Source organism: Syngnathus scovelli, chromosome 9, assembly GCF_024217435.2.
Source record: "Syngnathus scovelli strain Florida chromosome 9, RoL_Ssco_1.2, whole genome shotgun sequence".
NCBI lineage: Eukaryota > Metazoa > Chordata > Actinopteri > Syngnathiformes > Syngnathidae > Syngnathus > Syngnathus scovelli.
Genome location: NC_090855.1, coordinates 11,911,327 through 11,935,778, shown reverse-complemented (window position 1 = coordinate 11,935,778; position 24,452 = coordinate 11,911,327). Strand labels below are relative to the sequence as shown.

General features: G+C 48.8%; 3 protein-coding genes across 7 annotated transcripts in view; all 3 read right to left on the bottom strand.

Annotated features, from left to right (window-relative positions):
* Positions 1 to 66: 66 nt before the first annotated feature.
* On the bottom strand, positions 67 to 4,463 carry paqr6 (progestin and adipoQ receptor family member VI). Of its 2 annotated transcripts, none has more exons than XM_049731656.2 (8): positions 4,261 to 4,463; positions 2,215 to 2,515; positions 1,984 to 2,111; positions 1,703 to 1,908; positions 1,502 to 1,628; positions 1,224 to 1,320; positions 906 to 1,050; positions 67 to 808 (listed from the first exon to the last, which is right to left on the bottom strand). In XM_049731656.2, exons 1-8 carry the CDS (start codon positions 4,455 to 4,457, stop codon positions 564 to 566), a joined length of 1,446 nt encoding a protein of 481 aa, XP_049587613.1. In that variant the 5' UTR covers positions 4,458 to 4,463; the 3' UTR covers positions 67 to 563. The 2 variants fall into 2 exon arrangements, with proteins under 2 accessions (XP_049587613.1, XP_049587614.1); XM_049731657.2 differs by having other exon boundaries at positions 2,215 to 2,405; positions 4,261 to 4,461.
* Positions 4,464 to 5,347: 884 nt separating this feature from the next.
* Positions 5,348 to 14,282, bottom strand: smg5 (SMG5 nonsense mediated mRNA decay factor). Its single transcript, XM_049731435.2, has 22 exons — positions 13,838 to 14,282; positions 13,226 to 13,324; positions 12,980 to 13,103; positions 12,617 to 12,773; positions 12,448 to 12,537; positions 12,218 to 12,307; positions 11,919 to 11,997; positions 11,701 to 11,826; positions 11,533 to 11,601; positions 10,938 to 11,167; positions 10,534 to 10,671; positions 9,182 to 10,000; positions 8,776 to 8,951; positions 8,628 to 8,703; positions 8,294 to 8,469; positions 8,011 to 8,169; positions 7,841 to 7,900; positions 7,605 to 7,764; positions 7,456 to 7,546; positions 7,172 to 7,246; positions 6,924 to 7,059; positions 5,348 to 6,825 (listed from the first exon to the last, which is right to left on the bottom strand). Exons 1-22 carry the CDS (start codon positions 13,900 to 13,902, stop codon positions 6,742 to 6,744), a joined length of 3,279 nt encoding a protein of 1,092 aa, XP_049587392.1. The 5' UTR covers positions 13,903 to 14,282; the 3' UTR covers positions 5,348 to 6,741.
* A 559-nt stretch (positions 14,283 to 14,841) lies between these two features.
* Positions 14,842 to 24,452, bottom strand: part of syngap1b (synaptic Ras GTPase activating protein 1b) — a 30,111-nt gene continuing 20,500 nt past the window's right edge. For 2 of the 4 annotated variants that reach the window (XM_049731413.2, XM_049731414.2), the window contains exons 18-22: positions 24,227 to 24,385; positions 23,935 to 24,146; positions 21,191 to 21,266; positions 20,332 to 20,393; positions 14,842 to 17,303 (exon numbers count right to left, since the gene is read on the bottom strand). In XM_049731413.2, the coding sequence (XP_049587370.1) occupies positions 17,183 to 17,303; positions 20,332 to 20,393; positions 21,191 to 21,266; positions 23,935 to 24,146; positions 24,227 to 24,385 (630 nt within the window). In that variant the 3' untranslated portion in view covers positions 14,842 to 17,182. Of the gene's footprint in view, positions 18,716 to 20,331; positions 20,394 to 21,190; positions 21,267 to 23,934; positions 24,147 to 24,226; positions 24,386 to 24,452 lie in introns of all 4 variants that reach the window. The other 2 variants (XM_049731415.2, XM_068651782.1) reach the window with 1 other exon arrangement.

Here is a 24,452-nt window from a genome sequence, read left to right as displayed (position 1 = left end):
TTTCTTTTTTAATTAAAATATATATTTTTTAATTTATTTCACAAATCGAGTGAGTCACTGACAGTGTACACAGCACACAAGTATTTATTCATACATTCATTTTTTTTCTGAGCATATAAAACGTTAAAAAACACCTGGTTCTTTCCAGTCAAAACATCCCACTATTAATATTCGTATTAATGACACAAAGACGGAACAACACAAACAGGTAACAGTGATCCAGTCAGGAATATTGGCACTAAATATTAGAGTGCATTTTTGCAAAAAATGTTTCTATATAAAACATCAGACTCTTTGCAAAAGCATCTGCCACAACAGAAAAAAATAGTTCAAGATCAAGTTATTTATAATGTAATTAAGTTTACACTGAAGCATGAACATTTTTATGTTTGATGAATTTCATGCTGACTCATTAAATAATCTGAAACTTTGGTTAAAACGGGAATATTCAACATGTCATGTGAAACTTAACTCATTAAAACATGTCACTTGTCATGTACAAATATGTAACTTATGTTAAAATCTCTCACTTTTTAAAAAAATGTTTTAACTTGCTTAATGCACTACCTAGTGGCCACAGAGTGTCTTAGTCCTTGCCGTCGCCTGAGCAATGGCGCGCTGAAGAGGGCGATGACGGCCAAGTTGAGGGCCAGGCCGAGCGCCAGCACGCCGGCCGTGCCGGGCAGAGAAGGCGCAGTCCCCGCCGCCTCCAGCCGCGCCCGCCGCGATGTCATGTCGCACAACACCGCCTCCATCTGGAAGTGCGTTGCCAGCACGGCGCACACGTGGAAGAGCTGATGGCTGTGGCCTGCACACGTTGGAGAACGTTCAGAAGATGCAAATTACGCACTCGAGCGTCATTGTGTCAATCAAACAGAAAGTCGATGTCGTGACGCGAGACGTACCAAAGTAGTCGAAGCGTCCCGGCGCCAATCTCTCGGGCAAGTGCGAGGCAAACAGGAAGCACGTGAGGAAGGCCAAGGTCACCTGGTACAAGTGGCTGAGCAGAGCCTCGCTGGGACTGCAGCGCCCCCCGCAGCACAGGAGGAGCTATGTGTACACACAGACACAGGTGTGAATGAGAGAGACGCGAAGATGACCAGTGAGTGGTGAGGGAAACAAAATGCTGCTAAAGTGCTTGCAGTTGCCGCCTCGTGGAGAGCAACCAAGCAAATATGTTAAGGACAAACGTATAGAACCATGTCTATGTTGAAGTGGCTCACCCTGTAGAAGACAGGCAAACTGTCAAAGACAAAAGGCAGCACAAAGGCGGCAGTGCGCAGAACTTTGCTTCTCCGCGGGAAGCGCACCTCCATCAACCTGCCGGGGGACCACACACACAAGCGCATCCGCTTGACTTGTTTTCCAGCAGTTTCAATAGTCCCCATCTGCACCACACGCTTCCCCCACCCATCTGGCCCCTTTTATCAAAAAGCAACAACTTGTACGGTAAATATGTGAGTCAAGTGACAAGCGCAAAGAGAAGTGTGCGTCCACTGACCGTGAGTAGCAGGAGAGACCGGTGCAGAACAAGCTGTTGCCCACGGCGATGGCCACAAAGTGCCGATGCAGCCACCCGTTGAGCCAGCCGTCGGGCATGGCATAGCAGCCGTAGCAGATGGCGCTGCCTGAAAGAGCCGCACGGGGTCGTCAGCTCTCTCTCCCCATCCTCTAAATCGGACCACTTATTCTCTGAACTCACCCAGGCTGTAGAGGCTGAGTGCGCCGTAGTCCAAAAAGTAGCAGATGTGGCACCACTCTGACGACATGGCGCTAAAGGTGTGCGCGCAGCAGGAGGTGAAGGGGTACACGCACACCGGCAGCATGTAGGCCAGCAGCGGCCACGTGTAGCTGTCGCTTGCCAAACTGACGTCGGAGCACAGCGAGGCCAGCCTCCACACAAAGTACCTGACACACACACGCACATTGACAGTTAACAGGAATGGCGGCCCGCAGTTTGATGCAAATCGGAACATCTGGCACCAGGTCGGCAGGAAGTGCGTCCAAATGTTGACCGTCTCGTTGTTGATGCGGAAGCTGCTGAGCAGGCAGTCCAGCGCCGAGCTCTGCGGGTGGCGGTAGCCGGACAGAATGCCGTCCTCGCGAAACACCTGAGAAGCAAACGCCGTCGTCACGGTCACGGATGCCCCGGACCTCGAGTTCACCGTAAATGGCTGCAGGCGTTGCGAGCACGTCAGCTGTCCTCCGGCTCACCTGGGGCACCTGATGGACGTCAAAGACCGGCGGGAGTTTGACGTCGAGCACGGCGGCGGCAGTGGCAGCGGCGGGCCAGCCCCGCCGACGCACCTCCCCCAGGCGGGCGATGAGCAGCCAGACGGCATCGGACTGGGCGGCGGGCTGCTGGCTCGGCGGGCCCCGGATTCGGCTCCAGGCGCCCGGCAACACTGCGACCAAGGGAGAAGTCGCCGTGAGCCACCAGCCCTCGGCAAGCCCTGCACTTTCCAACTTTGCAAAATGTATTGCCCGACCCGTTATAGGTTGAGCCATAAATGTGCTGTGGAGTGATAGAACAGAGATGAGAACAGATAACGATAGACATTTTTTCCCGCTCACAGCCCCCCACCCCCGCCGCCCTTCGTCCAGGTTCCGGTCCTGACCCTGTTGTGGGACACAAAGTGGTCTTTGTGTGCACGCACAAGCCATCGCATTGATAAGCACGCGCACAAAATGTCCAATCCGCCAACCGCAAATTGGAATGTCCAATGGAGTCTGTTTGAAATGTTTTGATGCAAAATCATCAAATTGGTTTTGAAATGTCAATCAAAATCCAAAGTCAATCAAAGGTTTAATATTTTCATAAAAAGAAAAAAAAATGCAGAGGAAAAAAAGCTGTCAAGTTTTTAAATAAAACTAATTCAGACAAAATAGTAAAAAATGGCTGTACAATGTCGCCAGTACGCCCAAGAGTCGAGATTTATGAGTCAATCTTTTGTTTTTCTTTTTGTGATCAGCTTTGCGTCTTCGATACTTTGTATCTTCTGGGCGGTTGTCGTTTTTGTTACCTTCAAATGAGATTCCCGCCATCTGGAAAGTTCTCGAGCTCAGTGTCGAATGCTGAGCCAACGAAAAGTATTTAAATGGGAAGGCGGGCGTTTGTTTGTCTGTGCGGTGACGGCAGACAGCTAGTTCCCCTTTAGGGCTCCACTCAGGCAAGGTTGCGCAAAGGTGTTCCTCCTCCTTCTAACCTACACAGACCCATGTTGACATTTCTCACATGAAAGTTGCGACACGTTAGGCAAATGCCTTGTGCTCATTGCAGAGACGAGCGACACAAAGGTCGGCTGACTCCAGCTTCCACCGTCCGGGACTCTTCTTGGCATCAAAACATCTAAGTTGTTGCACGCCTTTTGTCTTCATAAGGAGTTGAAGTCAAACAGCATCAGCAAGTATTCAAATGACTGTCGATTTTACTACAAAATTAGGATGAGGAAAAAAAGTGCTCTCAAGTCTTGCGTGCACCCTTAAAATTTGGGTTAAAATTAAATAAACTTTGGAAACAAGGTCAACAACGTACTTTGTCCTACAAAACACCCAACAATTGGTTTTTTTTTCTTTGCCAACTAACCCAAAGTTGGAGAATATCCGCCCAAATGTCTGAGTTGCTGCAATTTTTAACCAAGCACTTTGAAGGGTGTATTTCATGCAAAAACACATGACTGACGACCTGTGTATTTGACGTGTTTAAGAAAGAACAAATTGAATTAACTAAGATTGCATTAGCTGTTTGGAAATCACTCCAACAATGTCCAACCAGGGGACAGTCGAAAATCGTCACTTCAACTCGGGAAAATGTTTGAAGGTCGCCCTAATATTTGATACAGTAAATGATCGTTTTGGGACTAAAAGTTAAAAATTAATCGGTGATTATGGTGGTCCCTGGAAACAAACATATTGTAGCAACTTTGTTCTGGTACTTCGGTAAAGTTACAATGTATAAATCTATATTTGCATAACTTTGGAGGTGGATCTAACTTTGTGTGAAAAGTTTTGTGCTACAAGAATGTGACAATTGGAACTATGTTGTCTAATTGTATTCAGTTTGGCACGCAATTTTAAGGCTCTTTCCCACGGCTCGGACTTGCCTCGGAAGCCCAAGCCGGCCTGACCGCCTCGTTGTTTGGACGGCTTTCAACAAAGGAACAAAAACAGAACAGACCGAAGGAGTGGTAAAATCCACACAAGACTCAGCATGACAGGACAGGAGCCAATCATCCTCCGTCATGTGTCACGTCCACTTACCGCGACTGTCGGCCATCAGCGAGTGACGGTTGTCTACAGGAACCAACTGGAGGGGGGGGGGGGTATTTTTCAAAATGTTTCGTTATTATTCTCGCTTCTTGTGTCTCTCGTTGATGTCGTGTCTCGCGTGCATTGTCAGTTTGTCTCCCTTTGCGTCCCGTCGCTGGGCTCGTCCTCGCCTCGCCCGCTCTCAACATTGCCCAATGGGCAGCACGTTCGCTACCCACGTGTCACAAAATGGGCGGGGCGCCGTTGAGGGGGCGGCTACAACAACACGGGCCACGTGCGTGCGCGCGCCTTCCTCCTAGAGCGAAGACATGCGCTTGCACGTCTTCTTAGAATTCCTCGACATGTTTGCGTTGTCCGGGGATGTGTACGATGACGTCAAGGCTATGGAGCGCGGAAGTAACTCCGAAAGCGTGTGCAAAATGAGCAGCAGTAAAGCATGGGGGTTAGTCGTGTGAAATGGAAGCGTACTTTCCGTTATAACATGAAATATTTCAGTCTTGAATGTAACATTTCATTACGTTCCAAGCAAAATAAGTTTGACTTCTTTCAGAAAAACAAGAGAACATTTCTTCCGCTTCAGGTAGAATACTGTTTTTTTTAAGTCCAGCTGTTGAATGAGATTAAGATTTTAAGGGTTTTTTTTCCGCTCAACGCTCAAGTCAAAATAAATATGGAAGATAGTAATTTATCGAGGACCTCTGAGTGGACGTCAACTGTGAGCGTCTTGTGACTCGTCTAATGTAAAAGTTCCTTCGAATCACAGCACCTTCTTCCTCAGCGCCAAGTGCGTGCCCACGACTCGCCCCGCGCAAAGGAAGCACAAAGCGGTGCCAGTCGCCGCCCGACTGGCACACGCGCGCCCGTGCACACATGCACGCGCCAGTTGTCATCTGATTGGCTGCCAGCTACGCGCGCGAGAGAGAAGACAATAGTCGAGAGGACAATACATAGATGCAACAGTCGCATGTCGTAGTGTGGTGAGCCGCGCTCCCTTCTGGGCAAACCGAGAACAACTTAACGCATCATAATTGTCATCAGTTTTAACTTGTCAGGTAATAAACAAAGAGCGATGACCAAATGAAAAATTTAAATGATTGTTTTTATTGTTGAATGCATTTTCACACATAGATGCCGTTTGTTCGTCATCATGTAGGCGAGAGACATTTCCAACTTCTCTTAGAGCCTGCACACCTTGCATGTTTTTTTCTTTCCTTTTCTTTTTGAATAAGTGACACTATGATAAATAAACTGGCTTTCCCTTAGACATTCACACATCAAAAAGCGCAATTAACACCATTAATTATTTGGGTGCAAGAATACAACCCATATGAGCTTGATCATGGGGTTGTTTCCTTTTTCTCAAGCGCACGACACACGACTCCAAAAACAAAATACAAAAAAATAAAAAAATAATGGCTACTAGTAATTTGAGGATGAACCTGAAGTGCAAAACCTGTACAGGTTAACTAAATTTTACCATTTTTAAAATTTCACATGCATTTTTAATTTTATCAAGCAAAGATGTTTGTTTTCTCTTTAAAGTCCATTCTGTGGGAATAAAGCTATTTAAAACTGTTTTGACCGTTTTGAGAGGTGGTGAAAAAATTCTGTTTTGGATTTTAGTCTTTCCAACTAAAGAGCAGCGCGCCCACTCGCTGCTCATGTTCAATCGTTTGGGGTCCTTCGTCTCCTGATGTCAAATTCTACTGATTGGCTTTGAATTGGGACATTTATTGGTACTTTCATTGTAAATTTTCCTATTCGGGTCCTTGTTGAAAAGGAATTTGTGCATTTCAACTTCATCCTGAAATCCTCGTCACAAAAAGTAACATCACAAAAAAAAAGAAAAAAAAAAAAGAAAACACAGGACAAGAAGTGTACCTCGTCAACAACCCTTGCAAGCGCTCATTTTTTTGAGTCTCCCGGGGCCGCGGCAGCCTGCCGCTGCTGCTGGCTGCATTTTGTGGCCACCTTGCTTGCACTTTTCTCTCTCTCTTGAATGCAAAAACGGGCGTGGCTCGCCTTGCAAAGAAATCGGAAGGGGAAACCGCAGACACCGAATGACTTCAAGTCTGTGTGTGCGCGCGAGCATCTTGTCTCTCTCCCAACAACTCGAGTGCGCTCCCAGCGAGATGGAGGCCAAGCGCCAGCCAGCGAGCCAGTTCAGTTTGGTGTCTCGGCACTTCCGCCAAATCGCTGCCCGCGTGGCCGTTTCGGGAAGGCCTTCCGGGGCCTGTCTTCCTCTTAGTGGCTTCTTAACTCCCTTCATAAGCTTAAACTCTTTCCATCCGTCCGGCTTCATGTTGAGATTTGATTCTGGAGATGCATATACACACAGAGCAAAAAGAGTGGCAGAGAGAGAGAGAGAAAGACAGGGGGTGAGAGAGAGAGAGAAAGAGGGAGAGCAAGAGCGAGAGAGGAAGCGAGTGTTGTGATTGATCCGACATGGGCGGCGCTTTGCGTGGTCGACCCTCAGCCTATCTCTTTCCACTGTCGGTAGAAGTCAGCGATGTTCTTCAGCTCCATGCCCGCTGAGGTCGCTGCATGCACGGCAGACTAGGTGCACACAAAATAAATAAATAAATAAATAAATAAATAAAGCCCCAACGACAACGTGGTGTAACATCAACTTGACTGTTTGGGTGACACCCAACCTTCATGGCAGCAGAGCGGGCGCACAGCTGCTCCACGAGATGTCCGGTGAGAATGGTGACCATGCCGGCCGTGTCGTCGTCGATGCTCTGCGAGAGGGTGAGCTGGCGGCAGCTGTCCACCATCTTGTACAGATGCCTAGCGGAAGAAGGAAAAGGCGCTCGCTCAGTTTTCTGATGCATGTTGCCGCATGACAACTTGACGGCCGACTGCAAAAGTGGCCAATGAGAAAATAAATCACGGGACATACCAGGCATCGAGGTCCTGCCGTTTTAGCTTATCTCTTTCAAAACTTCGTCCCGCCTCCTTCTGGCAGCGGATGTATCTGCACGGGGACAAGAGCACTGAGTCACGTTGCTGGCTTTGTTCTTCTCGTTTGCCAGATGGTGCTATTTGGATGCAAGCTTTGGATGTTAGCACCCTTTTTACAAAAAAATAAAAAGTTAAAGTCCCAATGATCGTCACACACACATCTGGGTGTGGTGAAATTTGTCCTCTGCATTTAACATTCGCGAGCACTCAAGCGAGGCGCACCTGTTGCCTTTGCGAAACTCAGACTCCAGGAAGCGGATGCCGTCTCGCGCGCCAGCATTTTCCTTCTTCAGGCGGTCCAGTCCGTCGATCACTGCACGAGGCAAAAGCCACTTTAGCTTGATGTTTGCAAGATACAAACTCGTGCCGACCTGTTCTAGGAATGATGACGATGAAGCAGCCGCTGGCTGCCAGGTGTCGGACGAGACCCAGGTGCTGGCAGAGGGCGGCTGCGTCGGGGACCAGGTAGGGTGACATGGACGACTGCGCCTTGGGCTGCCGAAGGCTGCCCTCCAGCTGCGACACCTCCAACTGTCACAGCACAGCCTCATTGTGCCGTGCCCGCAAGACAACCAGAGCAAGACAGAGAAAAGTACCGCGCTCAAACCTGGAGTCGGAGCTGAGCCATATCTCGCATCAGGCGATTTCTGCGCGCCTCCTCTTCGGCCTGAAATGACAAAGGGCAGAGGAGCTCTCAGACGGGACACCTTGCTCGATTGTTTTCGTGACTTTGAGGTGGGCACAAAAAAATGTGCATGTCGCGCCAGTGCGTCTCACCATTCGGAATTGGGCCTCGGCTTGCTGCAGGAGGTCGTCAGCTTGCGACTGGCCGACGCCGGTGAAGATGCCCGCCTCCGGGTTGAAGTGAAGCACGTTGCCCTGGAGACTGGTGAGGAAGTGGCCAAAACTGCGAATGCAACACACCCGCACCACGCACTGGAAGGCAAAAGGGAGAGAGCAAACTTTGATGAAACACAGCGAAGGCGTGGGCGCACAGCTCGACCAGTCGACTGGCTCGCCGTAAAAGGAGTCTACGAAAAGAAGGTGTGAGTCGCGGTACCTCCTGCAGCGGGCTGAGGGAGGCGCCACGGCGGGCAAAGTCCAGGCGGCGGTGGGCGAGGGCCAGGGCGGGCAGGTGCCTCAGTGCCACGTCCTCAGGCAGCAGCAGCGTCTGGAGCAGGGCAGGACGCTCGCACCCGCCCAGCAGCTCCGCCACGTCCGGGTTCAGGTCGGCCTCTGCCGAGCATAGCCATCACGCGATGTCACAGTTTGGGCCAGGAAAAAGCCCCGCTAGACGTAGGCTTGGGTTTTTGGGGGAAGAGGGCGAAGTGGATGGCGAATACGGGCAGGACTCTCGCTGGGTCTATTCCATTTGACCGTGGGCGCTGACTCACCGGCTTCGAGCATCTTGTTTCCATCTGGCAGCAGGTTGAGGAGCACAGACAGGCGGTTCCAGAGGCTCTGGGAGCTCTGCGGACAAACGGGTGTGGGGGGGGGTCGGTGCGGGCTGGCCCAAGTGGGACAGATGGACGCCACATTTACCTGTGCACACATGAGGATGATGTCGGTGTTGGTCCGGAGCCAGTCGACGAACACCTTGACCACCTGGATCAAGCCCTGATCGGTCAGGATCTCCAGCTTCTCCAGGAGCGTCTTCTCGCTGTGTACTGACGGGGCGCTGCGCTGGCTCCCTTCTGAGTCCGAATCGGAGTTTGAGTCTGCGGCAGAAAATGCATCCCTCGTTTCCCTTGTGATGTGACAAAGCACGGAAGTGGATCTGGCAGGGTCTGACATGCGCTGGGCCCACGGCATCAGGCTCACTCTGGCCAGTCAAATTTTTATAAGTTCGTGCTAACAGATGAACCCATTCCATTCTTGCATGTTCACTTGTTTTGTCGACTTGAAAATGCTGCAGTTATTATCAAAAAGGGGGGCGTGACATAATTACCGTTTTGGTTGATTCCATTGGGGGCGCTCGGGTTCACATCGCAGGGTGATGGAGCAGCAGCGGCATCAAGGGAGGCGTCAGGGTTAGCGGGGGGCTCTGCGCTGGCGGCTTGAGGCCTGAGCAGCACGTTGCTGAAGGTGGGCGCTAGGCGGAAGCAGCGCTTGGCCTGGAAGAGCTGCGAGGACATGGCCTGCAAGTTGCTGCTGATGCTGCCGGCGTCGCTGGCCGCCGGGGGTCCGTTAGCCGCGGAGGGCCTTTGGCCACCTTCCCCCTTGCCCTCCTCCTCCTCGCCGTCCCGCTTCTCCCGGGTCTGCGCCCGGTGGCGCTCGCATCCTTCCGTCTCGGCCATGTCCTCCAGGTCTGAGCGGGACTCCTGGCTGTTCATGTCTGAGTCCGTCTCCATGTCGAAAGCAGTGCCGCCCTCCTCTTCCTCCTCCTCCTCGGAGCCGCTACCCCAGCAGCCCTCCTTCATCTCCTTCCGGCGAGCGGGCGGATCGGGTGGCACATCTGGCGAAGGGCAAGCGGGGCGATCTCTGGCCACGGGGGCCTCGTCCTCCTCCTCATCCTCCTCCTCTCCCTCGTCTTCGCTCTCAAAGCCCTCGCTGAGGTCGCTCTCGTCCTCGCCGCCACGATCCTTGCGGCGTCTGCGCATGTGTGACAGGCGGCCATACTTCTTCCTCTGTTGCTTCTGTTTGGCCTGCTCTGACTCATGCTCTTCCTTCACAACGATCGTCTTCGCGGCGGGTTCCTCTTCCTCGTCCCCTTGCTCCAGGGAGCCGTTTTGCAGGGGCTCGCCCGGCCCGTTTGCGTCCGGGTCGTCTACATGAGAAAAAAAGACACTGTTAGTGTGAGTTTATGGCAGCACAAAAAAAGCTGTTACACTCTCCTGCTTTCCTAAAAAACTATTGCGGAAACAATGTCCTAAAACGTTTGGGCAAGCAGAGAGTTTGCTTTACTCCCACCTACAGGACTGGAGCAGAAAATACAAAGAGGTTTTTCCCTCCACAGCTAAAAGGCATGAGCATGTTTGTTGGGATCATTAGTCAGGTATGCACTGTTCGACGAGTCGAACTCGGTTACACCCATGACGGCAACGACCACAAGGACGCAGCTGACGATACTTGAGTCACGCATGCAAACATCATCAACGGTTTAAAGTCCGTTTTCCATGCACCGCTGGGTTGGATGCAAACACACACGCAAATACACACATGCAAACACGCGCACACACACAAGCAAATGTGCTTTTTTTCATAACAGCAGGCTCTGTTAGATGTTCATTCATCTACTTCATTAATTGCTTGTATTGTAATGCATGGATTGTAAATTGGCATCGCTGCCCCGACCCCCACCTGCAGCGTCCGTGTTGAGCGGCGGCACCCGGCTCTCTGCGTCCTCCAGTTCAGCCTGCAGCCGAATGTTGACGTGGTTCACCAGATGGGAGAAAAGTGCCAGAGTGAAAGCGATGGACGCGCTGTACTGCTTTGAGCCTGCGACATAATTGCAATTTTTAAGAGATTTTTTTTCTTCTCTACATGGGTTTTACAGTCTACCTACTGCGCAGCTCTTGTGCATGGTGAGGAAGAGCCACAGTTTCCAATGGACTTTTCAGCCATTTATTTAATGCATCAAGAACAGTCAAAGAATAAATAAGATAAAAAAACAAAGGTAAACAAATGTGAGCTCGCTGCTGTTGGCCACGGCTCACACCTGGAAAGTCGCACGGCAACGTTAAGTCCGAATTCAAAGGGCTCACCTCCTCTCTTGAGGCTGTGCACCACCATCAGGCACGTCACCACCATCTTGAAAACCAGCGCGTCGGGCAGCATGGCACAGCAGCCATCGGTGGCATGTTGTTGCTGCTGCTCCTCGTCCTCCTCGCTGTGGGGGTGGCCTTGTGACGGCGCCGTTGGCAGGTAGAAGAGCACCAGGTTGAAGTCCTCCAGCACAGACTGGCACAGCGAGGTCAACTCAGACTCCATCAGGCTGGAGAAAGGGACGACGCATGGGAAAACGTTTATTCGCAAAACCGGTCCATTAGCACTTGGTATCCATTTTTATGGGTTTTGATTGTAAATAGGCAGGATGTGCACTATCAGTAAAAATACATTGATTTACTGACATACAACTATGAAACATGCCATAAGCATTACTGACTCATTGCAACAAGCTTTTTTTAACTTTGGACTTTTCCCATAATCGTCAAACACGCTTTGGCCAACTTACCATGACGTATACCTACTTCCTGTTTATAGCATAAAATATACGGTGGTGGCAGTAAATGGATGGATAAGTTATATATAAAAAAAAGTGGATGGTAGGACATGCAGTCAGTCTATGTGGCGTCTCACCTGTTCTTGGGCTGCAACAGACTCTGCAGGTACATGAAGCTCACCAGAAGACGCTTGATGTCTCTGGATCTGGAGGAAGTGCAATTAGGAGCAATTTATAACAATAAATTAATAAATAAATAGCCACATCATCATTTGTGTTAATGAAAGCCGCAGAGTGGTCCTCACCTCTGTCGGGAGGGTGACAGCTTCTTCATCTCCTGCTTCTTCACTTGCTGGTACATCTTGGCCGCTTTGTCAAAGAGGCGCTTCAGGTTGCCGTAAGCGCCCTCGAAAGGGCTCTCTGACTGGATGCTTTGGAGGCAGGGTTAAGGAGGAAGAGAGAGCTTTATGAGAGAGCTTTAAGTCAAGACGCAAGAGAGACCAACGCATGGAACGCCACTCACCAACGTAGGTAGTAGTAGGTGGCTTCCACATTGTAGAACTTGCTTCCAGCCAGCGTGCCCAGCTGATTGAAGGGCATCCCTGGAGGACATGGTGAAAAGACATGCATCGAGTTTAAGAAATGATGATCATGGAGACAACTTGGAAGCACTTGTTTTATTCCCCTCCCTTTCAGCACATTACTGAGCCATAAGACCGTGAGAGCTGGCTCAGCGTAATGTTTGTAAAAACAATATGTCTGCCAGCCTGAATGTGAACGCAAGTGAATGGAGGGCGCCTCGAGGCCAGGCGGCGCACTCACCAACGTGCGGCATGACGGACAAGGCCTGGTGGTAGAACCTTTCGGCCAGATGCTCCGCCTCCACGCCGGCCAGCTCGTTCTGGTAACGGGCTGGGGAGCAACAACCACATATGGAATTGGCGAGACCGATGACTCAAAATTGGCCGCGGACGAGAATGGCCAGTCCAGGCTGTAGCTGCCCGCCGGTCAAGAGTGGCTCAAGAGGCGGACGGATGGACGCGCCAACATACCGAGATCGCCAAGGTAGACGAGGCAGCGGTGGCAGGCCATCTGCGCCCACTCCATTTCCTTGGGGGAAGCCGACAGCGCTTTCTTCCGGCCTGCGTGGAAAGCCCAAAAGGCACAGAACTCGGCATTTCGGCACCCGAGGGCGACCCGCCGCTTTGCGCATTTGCTTACCGACAAGCGGGTCGGTGACGTGCGTCCAGTCGATGAAGTCCTGCAGCTCAAGCTGGTAGTGCGACTGGATGTAGAGCAGCAAGTGCTGGTAGAAGCCCACGCCAGCAACGAGGTGTGTGCGGTAAGCGCACTCCAGGACGCTGCGGCTGTGGATGTGCTGAGAAGTGCCAAACGTGAAATACAAAAAGTTTAAGAAAATAATAAAAACTTTTTTTAATTGGTCACTAGCTCATAACTTTGAAAGTGGGTGTGGAAAGCAGACGGGGGTTCACCGTTACATGAGGTTTGATCTTGTAAATTCAAACAAAAGTCTATGTGAGTCTTTCAAACCCTTCCTTTTAGTAACTCCCCAAAAAAAAGCACCTTCTTGTTGGTCTTGATGACCTGGATGACTTCATAGTAAACCTTCCTCCACAGCAACTCCTCCGCCTTGCGGCCGTAGCCCACGGGGTGCAGGAACATCAGCTTGACGCACAGCTCCCTCAGCCTGCGCGCAGCCCCGGGAAGAAGGCAAAAGCCATTAGAACCCCTTTGCAACAAATACTGTCGGTTTGCTTTTTGAGTGGACACCGGGGAATTAGACACCCGCTTTAGGGCGGTGCAGCGTACTTGTTGCGCAGGCTGATGTTCTCAGGCTTGAAGACTTCCCTGTACGACCCCTTGCCGCCAATGATGACGTCCAACTTGTGCACCGACTCCACCACCGCCCTGTGTGGAGTCAGTTGAGCCGCACACAGGAAAGGGAAAGCATTAGTCATCTTCTGACATGATATTTTGAAACTCAGATTGAAAAAAAAGAGTGACACCTCAAATCCTGACCAGTCATGGCAACTGTTGTGTTTGGTAACAGTCAAACGAAAAGTCACAAGATATCAGCTCTACAATCAAATTCTTTTTCCTGTCAGTCTGTCCCTTAGTTGTGCCAGGCATATTAAATGAGCACAAAATGGAAGGAATAAGGCTGCTATAATCACTTCAGTGTCATAACTTTGTCGTTTTAACAATTGTCTTAGGAAACTCAAACTTGCTTCTCTGGAAGAGTCTTCATAATGCGATCCGGACTGGTCCGGTGTTAGCCAACTCATCGTTGCTATGTTGCACACCTACTAGCGCAAGTGACAATTGAGGTGAAACGAAAGCGTTTGTTTCGTAATAAAGGAAAGCTTGAAAACAGGTTGGCATCCCAACAATTAGCCCGCGTTAGCACGGCCTCGTCGTTACCTGTACAAGCGTTTGATGAGAAGGACTTTCGCCTCCGGCTCGCTGTCCTGTCCTGGTCCGCTCATGTCCACTTTGTACTCCGCGCCTCTGGGGTAAAAAAACGCCCCGGTCGTCGCACAGTCACGCCGGCAGTAGCAGGCTTGTTCGTCCCGCCCGCCGGTAGCGACAAGCGTGTTGTTAGCCGGCTAGCGCCGTTAGCCTCCGAGCTGTCTCGTTAGCTCGTCTCGCCTTTCCAATACGGTCCCGGCAAATAATCTGTTTGTTGTGCCTCCGGGCCCTCCTCTACCCATCCGTTCCGGGCAGCGGGTGAGAGGGGCGCCCGGTGATTTTGGCTCGCGGCGGTCAGCTCAAAGAGCCCTGCGTGCCGAGTTCCGTTGCGCCCAGTGCGACGAGTGCAGCCATTCTTCCTCTACAGGAAGGTTCCACCTCCTGCTTATCGCGAGATTCGACAGACTGCGCGAGACTACGACGGCGGGTTGCCAACACAGGAATGTTTTAAACCCGCAATCAAAACAAAACAGGGACCAGGAAGGAAACACCACGTTGAAAGTTACAGTTGAACTACTATACAGTATATTTATTCCCTAACTCTGACTTAGATCTATTAGTTGAGTTTTTTTATTCGAACATGTTTGAACAATTTCACCAAGTGTAATGCAAACTCGTGAGATCACATCCCTGGGTTGCCAGATACGAGGCTAAAATCTTTTGCGCTTGAAAAACTCGAACTTGAAACTGATATAAACGTGTTGAGCTTGAATATTGAAAAATGAAACAATAAAACAAAATAATTAAACAGTATTTTGGGTTGAAGATAATATTGCTTCACTTTGGTAATCATTTCTTGTCACTGTTCACTTCCATTGATATTTTGAGATTTGAGGTCTTGTTTTTTTTCAGTTGCATGTTTTGTATTTTCAGATTCACATATTTTTATTTTTTTAAGCTTTTGGCCTCAATAATAAATCAAACTAAAAAAAGAAACAACACAAAAACACACCAGGTTAAGAATTTAATAATTTATTAATTTATTTCATTTCTATCTCCAGATTCACCTGCCCGAAAAATAGAAATTTCCAGTGTATTCAAAAGAAAATAGGAAAAAAACAACAAAGAAAGTAAAATCAGAAGGATCACGACGTCGTCAACTGCATGTGCGCCAACCCCATCAATCAACAAAACCCAAATTATCAACACTATTCATATTATTGTAATTATTGTTACAGCAATAAGGAAATCATCAGAACAGCCACATTCATGTACAGCACTCTTCCACAGCACTCTTCCAATAATATACACCAAAAAATATTCGTTCTGTCCAAAAAAACCAACAAGGGTCGAGGTGTATGGGGTACGGGATTATTTGGCGCGAGGGGGGGGTTATATGGCTTGTCAAAAGGGAATGAGTAAATAATGAGTATAAGATAAGAGGGAGGCACACTTAGTATTGTGGGAAACAAACGGAATGTCACCAAAACGGAAAAAGCTCCCAAAGAATGAGTCAAATATGGTACATCAGGCTTGTCGGAATAAATATAGATCTCTGAACGACAACCCGCAACCAATCGAGTGGAAGCCACGGCTGATTATGGACCAAAGAAATCAAATCGCCCGCTTGTATTTACAATCACTCCCCCAAAAAAGGCTAGGGAAAAAAAGGCTGGCCATTTTTGACAGGTGTTTTGCTTCACCTCTCCGCATTTTGCTCCAATCGCTAGAAAGAGAAGAAAAACATTCCAGACGGGGGAGAAAAATAACTGTACACTCTGCATCTTATTCCAAACAAACGTGTACATAGCATATCCCGGATCTATGTACACATAGACACACATTCATTCCGGCTCAGGAATATGTCACGCCGAGGAATCTCTCCATCGGGGGATTTCTGTTTCGAGAACGTCCCATTTCCCACCAGGAAAACCTCCAAAGTTCATCCACGCGGAGCAGAAAAGAGCAAGCGTCCGCTTTGTAAACAGAGAGCTTCATGGCGACGCCGTCATGTGCAAATTTGGGCCAAGTCTTTGGGGATGAAGGGGACACACACCCGCACACACAATTTTGTCCCCTTTTGTGTGTGTTCATGTGGGCAAGATTGTCTCCGTAAGAAAAAGATTCAAAGAAAATGAGGTCAACCAATAAGGAACTGGAAGATTTCAGATGATGAGTCCTTCTATCAGAATAAATAAGCGCTGGAGAGAAATAGAAAAGAGGGGATAAAAGTGTCTGCGAAATAGTGACCAATCCTTTGTGGATGATCGTTTTAAAAGACTACAAGTGAGAGCGAGAATAACAACAATAATCAAAAGAAATGCTCTGAAAGTAAATAAGCTTGAACCCTCCTGTTACATTCTGGCCGGGTCAATTTGACCCAAAAGTGTCAGAAAAGACAAAAGTCATATTTTATTGGTTGAGGACCAAGCGGGACACGTTTCATGGGAACTTAAAAAACAAAAAAACAAAACCGAATATTAACTCTTGATCACAAATCATCAAAACTCGCTCAGTCGTCACGGAAGTTTGAAAAAAAAAAAAGAAAAGAAAAAAACGCCTCGAGCAGTTTCAGGCGTCTCTGTGCAATTGGTTGGACACGCGGGTTGCAAAATGTCTTAAGCAGCCACTGGACCAATTTGTACAACCGATCGTGTGTCCAGAGCATGGTAGCAATGTTTCACCATCATTTTGCAAAAAAATAAAATTAAAATAAATAAATAAATAAATAAAAAGGCAATTGCCCCGTACTGCACACAAGATGAAATGAGGAGGACTTAGGACATCAATGGACGCACCAAAAGTCTCAAGGACCCAAAATTCAAGTCTACACTGTGGGTCTACACAGTTTTACTCAAACTCCTACTCGGGAATTCAACCAAACGAGTCCCAATCAAGCCCCAAAAATTAAAAAAGGAAACAAAACAGGCCCAGATAGCAGTTTTACCAATCAGTGCAATATTTGGTGGCTATCCTCAGACCAAAAGTCTCTGGGACCCGAGCAATACAGCCCCCGACAACCGTTTCAACCCCGACCACACATCCGAAGGGTCCTAATCGAATCGGAAGTCGGGCATTTTGCTTTCAAGCAGTTTTTTGAGCGAGTCAATACGACTTGTGCTTTGGAACCACCGGCCATTTTGAGCCACAAGGTAACAGGAGGGTTGGAGAGCTCGAGCACCTTGGAAGTACAACAGGCGCTCTCGCACTTCCCGCAAACGTCTTGCCCTCCCACAAAAACAAGAAAAAAGTCAAGAAAGAACGTGAGGACGCCCCCGTCGCGGTTGCTCACATGCTTCGCCGGGGTTCGGGACCGTCCTTGGAGCACACGGACCGGTGGCCCGCGTTCTCCCTTTGTCAACCGACTGCATCGCGGGAAAACGCACGGGACATTTGGCTGTGCCAGCCCGTCGCGTGGCGCCGTTGGCGCATCAGCCAGCTAGCTTCCACACTGTCCTCCATCAAGCTTTGCGAATGGCTGAAGAAACACAGGGCAGGGGAGGGGAAGGGACGGGATCATTATACGAAGCATCCTTCACCCCCCCCCCAAACAAAAAACGACAGAGTTCCATTACCTGAGTCACGAAGGTTATTTACAATCGATTGTTGTTGTCAACATACGGTAGAAGGAGGGCTCAAATTAGCTTTTTTGCTTTTTTTTGGGGAAGGGGGGGGCTGTACTTTTTCAACCAAAGTGGTGGTAATAACGTCAACACGTAACATGTGAGGAACGAGACAGGAACAACAACAACAAAAGGCATTTCCATCAAGTTGGAGTTGCTGACGATGAACCAAAAAAAAAAAAGCGCAGGAACGAAGCAGGACGGTTTTGGAACACATGAAACATGTTCAAGGAATAAAAAAAGCTGACACAAACATCAAAATGGGCGACAAGTGTTCCCGTCTCGCGGCACCCGGATGCCAATTTACCGCGTTGAGGAGCTTCATTGAGTTTGATTACAGTATAAAAGCAGTGCTTTGCCGACATCACGAAACCAATGAACTTTGCTGAAGTTTAGTTTAGTCAGCGAACTATGTTGAACTGAGCTGAGGAACTTCATTTAGTCAGGCCCGTTTTTGGGTGGGAGCGTCAATTACAGTAGTTGTAGATTTTTGCTACGTGGCGCTGGCGGGAACTCTAATTCTGCTTAGCACTCTCCATGATGGTGCCCAAAAACGGACATCTAACCCTAACCCCCTCTCCCCCCAAGACAAACAAGACAAATTTGACAAAACAGGATTCACAAAGACACATCAGAAGGACACAAAAAGCACACAGAGGACAGTGGGCCAGTCACGCACGCACGCAGGCACACGCACGAGCCAATTGCACCATTTGTTGTTTAGCACCGGTTTGGGTTCTGATATTGAGAAGAGAAAATGCTTGTATTTATATAAAAAAAAATAAAATAAAAAAAATAAAAAATGAAAAAACCCTGTCAGCCAGGTGTAAATCAAACAGACCGGGAGGTGGGTTAGGGGGGTCGTCTTACTGGCCAAGCCCAAGGCACAGAGGACCACTCTCGGGGTGCGAGACCTCCTGCAGGGAAACGTGTGTGTGTCGCTATCTTGTCCGGCAAGAGCGCAAAGTTGAGGAAAGCCCTTTGAGTTGTGTGCGTGTGTGTGTGTGTGTGTGTGTGTGTGTGCGCACGTGTGTGTGTGCAGGAAAAATACTTTCAGAGCATCTCTCTCTCAGTGTTGCGTTAACCCCCCCTTACGCCCTCCCGGGGCCGTGCCAGGTGGTCCGGCAGTCGCCATGGAGCTCTCTAGGGAGGGCGATCGCGAGACGGCGGAGAGGTGCCGAGGCTCGCTTCCTCCTCCTCCTCCTCCTTCGTCTTGATGGCTTTTCACACCGGGGTCTGCTGAACCCAAGGAGGAAAGCTGGTTCTCCTGGCCAGATAGACAGAAAGGGCGAGGCGGGTGGGGCGAGGGCGTGTAGAAGAAGAAGCCATTCAATGACCGACGAGAGGGAGGCGAGCAGGCATGGACGGAAAGACGGAGAAGCAGAAAGTCAAAGAGGAGCCAACGGTGACGGAACGAGTGAAAGAGCCAAAGAAAGACAAGGAGAAAGAGAGAGGGAGGCAAAGAGGAGAGAAAAGGGGTTACAAAGTGCCGATGGATGGAAAACAACAGCCACAGCATCGCAACTCGCCAAGAAAAAACAAACACGCACAAGCAGCAATTACACGCCACTCGTAAAAAAAAAAAAAAAGAAAGAACACGCGAGACAAAAAAAAAAAAAAGAAGGATTTGTCTTTTTAATTCTGTACTTTTGGGCGTGAGTTTAGTTTTTCTTAAAATCCGAGTGAAGACTATCTAGGGGCATCACAAACACTCCAATAGAATTTAAATATATGATAATGTTCGTTATTAGAACGAATGAGCATCGAGCTGACTTGTACACAAATATGCAAATGTCACTTCCTGAGGTTGACTATTGTAGTTGAAGGTAGCTTCGGGATTGCAGTGTGGGATGGAGGGAGGGGGAGGACATGGGAGGGAGGGGGGTCAGGGGAGCTCGCGTACAGCGGAGAAAAAGGACAAGCATGGCAATAAATCATCCGATGGCGCGTGAGTGCGTCCGATGCCTTCAACCACAAAAACAAGAGGAAATCGATGCAAAAAGGGTCAAAAGAATCTTTCTCTTCTCAATCAGAACCAAACAAACGTGTTGCTTGTGCTCAACACAACAAAAAGCGCTTTTAATACGCAACGTGCGTCCGCTTGGCAGGCGGCGCACACGAGCATATTAAAGGCGAGGCGTCAAGCAGCTGGACAAAGACACCACGCGGGCACGCGGGCACGCCCGCTGCCTCGGAACAAAATCCTGAAACAAAAACAAAACTTACCCACGTCAGCCTCACACTCTGCGGGGGGAGGGAAGTTGGGCATGGCGGGGCAGGGTGGGGCGAGGCGTCGCTCTTTATTTATTAGCACAAAATTGTTTTGATACGACTAAAAGTACAAACAAAACACAACACAAGAAGGTCACAGGACCAGCAAACACACAAACACACACACAAGGTTTGACACACATCATAAGACGTAAACAGGAGACAAGAAGACACAAAGAAGACGCAAAGAAAGGTGTGCACTCCATTGGTGTTCTCCGGGAAAGGTTGGGGGCGGATACGGAGATTTCCCATGATTCCCTTATTTGAGTTTGGAGGGCGAAATGAGATGCACAAACTGTAGAATGCTATTTTTTTACTTTTTTGGGAGGAGGCTGGAACACATTAATGGCATTTGCATTCATTTCAATGGGGAAAGGTGATTTGAGTTGGGAAACTGAATCAAGTTTTCCTCTTGCGTACAGATTTGGACACTTCCACACTTTTTTCTTGTTGCTATTTTCTACACTGGGACTTTTTGAGAGGAGCGGACGGGTAAATGGAAAGTGTGAGCGAGTGAGTGACGGGGACACACAGCGAGAATGGCGGGGATGATGGAGAGAGTGAGAAAGAGAAAGCGAGAGCAGGTGAGAGTTTGTCGGCTGGGCTTATTACCTGGACACTCGGGGTGGGACGGGGGCGAGACGAGGCTGCACTAGGATGGACTGACGCCTCCCCTAAGAGAAATCACCGTATCTCGTCAACAAGAGGATCAAATACGAGGAGGACGAGCAGGACGAGGAGGGAGGCGCAAAAACAAAACACACCCACACAAAGACGACGTCATCAGTCAATTAACACAACAGGACATGCGTCGCAACGTCAACATGCGCTTGTTGTTTGGAGCCAAAGATCCGGTTCACATGCTTTGCTCGAGTTGTACACAACACAAGAACAACAACACAAAAAAATTCAGAAATGGATGGAATGGGAGGAATGATACTCAACTCAATCCGGATTGAAATCAACCTGAGGTCCAGGCTCACTTTCACCTCGTGTGGTCATTTTGTCCACTGTGGAGTCAACCGCACCACAAGTGGACCAACGTGGAACAGGAGCGCATTTCAAATACTACACTTACGCTTCGCAGAGATTTGCTTTTTCTAGCAGGTCCATAGAGTCTGTCTACACCTCGCACGCCAATGAAGGGGGATGGGGGTGAACGAGGGGTGATGAGCGAGAGAACCACCACGAACGCGTGCTTCAGCCTTGCTCGCTGCAGAGTGTGTCAAAATCATGCTCGGCGGCCAAAACAGCACGGAGCCAAAACCACCAAAACCAAGACCAGCACCACCATCACGGAGCTCCACGGCGCCGGTGCACAAAGCCCAAATCCAGGCAGCACGGGCACACGAAATAAACAAGAACAGCCAGTCTTGGCAAAACACAAGAAAGAGAAACAGTGGAAGAAGGAGAAGGAGAAGAAGCGAAAGAAGAAGAAAAAGAAAGAGAGCTGGTGTTAAGTTTGCCAGACCTGATCAGGGAAAATCCTGGCTGTTTTTGGCTCAATGACGTGTCCTCCTCGTATCTCATCCTCCACGGCCATGAGTCTTGGTAACAGAAGAGAGCGAGACAACAGAAGGAGAGGCAGCATTAAGACATGAGGAAAAACAACGTAAAACAACATTTGCATTTGAGGCTCGTGGCGGCGAGAAGTTCTGAAAGCCACAAAAGTCAAATGGGCCGTATGTGGGACGTCGGGCTGCTGCCGCCGCCACCTGATGACCGTCACGGCCTTCCTTCTGGTTTGCGACGTTGACGGTCAAAGCCGAAGACTTCCTCCAAAGGCAAACCTCAAGCCTTGAAGCTTTCAGGGAAGAAACGTGCTAGGCCCTGCCAATATTTTTTTCAGGTTGCCGGATCAACAGCATCTTCTGGGAATTGCTGCTCGTGGGGGTTAAAAAAAAAATCCTTCATCTTAATCACTCAAAGCTGACGGATGCACATTTTTCCTTTCCTCCTGGCTAATTCTGCGATTTTCCCAGGCCTGAAGCTAATCCAAAGTGTCGGGGAAGGATTTGAATTTCAAGGGGGTGAGGTGAGAGGAAGGTTAGCAACAAAAAATCTCACAATCACCCGGACAGAGAGCGGCTGCTTCGCTTTCGCCTCGTTTTGAGACCTGAAGTGGATCAGAAACAGAACCAGACCCTGTTTCGAATCACAAAGTGCACCCGATTGAATTTCATCTTGTATTGCATGCGCAACATTATACGTGCACCCCAAGAAACAGACAGCTGGTTGTCATGCACATTTTCGCCACCTACAGGACTGGTCCGGAATCGCATATCATCATTTTTATTTATTTTTTATGTACACTATTTTCTTTTGGCAGAAATCTGCATTTATATTTCAGTCACACACACGCACGCTGCAGTGAGGACACACAAAGTACACAAAGAAAGCAAAAAATCCACAGGTGGAGTTTTAAATATGAGCATTTGGATGTTTTATTGGAGAAACAGAGCTTACAGTTTTGCTTTGTACAAAAAAAATGGAGAGTGAGAAAGAAGGAAAGAAGGAATGAAGAAAAGAAAGAGAGATGGAAGAATGGAAAGAAAGACAGAAAGAAAGACAGAAAGAAAGACAGAAAGAAGGAATTCATCCAGCAAGCACAGACAGCAAAGGTGATTGAAAAGCGTTTGGACATGAGCGTCAAAATGAGGCACATCTGTGACGTTTGTTACGTGAAGAGGGAGAAAACAACAAATTAGCAAGGTGAGCACCTTGACACCTCGTTTTGCTACGCAGGAAAAAAAAAAAAAGACGATACAAGAACACAAAATTCTCACGTGTTGACGAGCGAGCCAGGAAAAAAAACGGCCTGAGTGCAAAGCCTCACCCGTTGTCACACCAGCATATATATGTACTATCTTCATATTTGTCTCTTCAATAAATAGTATTAGCAGTATTAAGATAAAAACATTTCAAGTCACTAAAACAGGCAAATGAAAACGACTGAATCAACCTCATCTAGATTATTGCGGCTAAAAGCGTGTCTATTGGGATCTTTAAAGCGTCTCACTCATATTTATTCATATTTCATACGGTACTGCTATTGTTATGGCTCTTGCATCACACGCAACACACTCACACAATTCAATACGCCCGATGGATTATAGTTACAAAAATAGATTAGTGCCACACATCAAACGTCCCCAAGACGGCAACTCGTATTGGATATCCAGAACTGGGCGGATCTGACCGACTGGTGTGCTTCATTCAATCCTATCTGGACAGGTGCCCGCAAAGAAGGCAATCAGGCCAAGGAAGTAAGCCCTGTGGAGCACCGATGGTTTAAGGTCGTGAGGAGGAGACACCGGATCTTCGGCAATCAGCCAACACAAGTCAAATCTTCCAAAGATAGCAAGGAAAGCGAGATGAAAAGATCCAAAGGGGGACTTGAAACTTCCAATTTCAGCTCGGAATTGAAATCGAGAGAAAGAAAAGATTTGGAAGGCAATATTATATTTTAGCTTCTTGTTACGATGAAAAGATGTTGTGCTTGTAAGATAACAAGAGCCAAAGTCATCGAGAATCAAAACAACTCTACTTGCTACCGTGGCTTGCTACTGTGATAAAAAAAAAAATGTAGTAAAAATTTGTGGACTCAAAAATGTTGACCAGTGTTCTCTGTTTTGGGAGAAAAAGAAAACCCGTGAGTCCAAACAGTGTGACTGCTCTCACGCTGTCTTTTCATTTGCACATGGAAGCGCTTTCCTACTGTCTTTTTCTACAAAGTGCCGAGCGAGCAAAAAAACATTTTACGGGGGGGCTCCGTCCATCCATTTGCCTGTCTGTCATCATTGGGAGTCTTCTTTGCTAAAGGGGATCATATGGAATATGTTCACTTCAAGATCAAATAAGGAACAATAAGATTCGCACCAAACAGACAATGTGTTGTAACAATCTAAATCTAATCTGCCCCACCAAAAACAACGAGGCAAATCCAGATCCTTGAGTGGCGCAAAACACCCCCAAAATGCCTTTTACTGTCCTCAAGCACCCCAAAAAAACAAGAAACGGTGTTTTGCATTGCAAAGAACGCACCGGGCCGGTCTCTAGCGCAGCCCAAAACATCTGCTGCTGCACAGCAAAGCTACAACAAGAAAATTGGACCTGAGCAGCAAAAGCGGGCCTGCCGCGGTGAGGAGCCGGGTAGCCGCGCCCCCACCCCGTGCCCCTCCCCACGGGTCCCGCCCCCTGCACACGGGGCATTACCTGTGGATGATGCCTTTAATCTGCGAGTCTTTCTCCAGCTGCTGCTGGTGCAGGCGGCGCTCGCTGTCCTCTAGCCGGTTTTGGTACTGCAGCAGGATTTTGTTGGTCTGCTGCTCCTGCGTCAGCAGGCGGCGCTCATACTCTTCCAGCTTCTTGTGCGACATGACCAGACGGTCCTTCAGGCAGTTGATCTCTTCCTCGTACTCCCGCACCTGCCGCAGGAGCAAACGCGCCGTTTAGCGCTTTTGTACTCACCGCCATTTTTGTTTGGAGCCTTATGAGGACAACCCACCCTGTCCGTGCGCGACTCGTCCATGCTCTTGGAGTACTCCTTGAGCTTGAAGTCCTCACGATCAATGCGCGAGCTCTCGATGTCCGCCGACAGGTGCGGCATGTTGGACACCCAGGCCACCGTCCTCTCGTTGGCAGGCGCCTGTGGCGCCTGCGACCCCTGCGACCAAAGACAACCGACGTCAAGCGGGAAGGTTCCTGGGCCATTTCCTGAGAAAGTGTGGCGT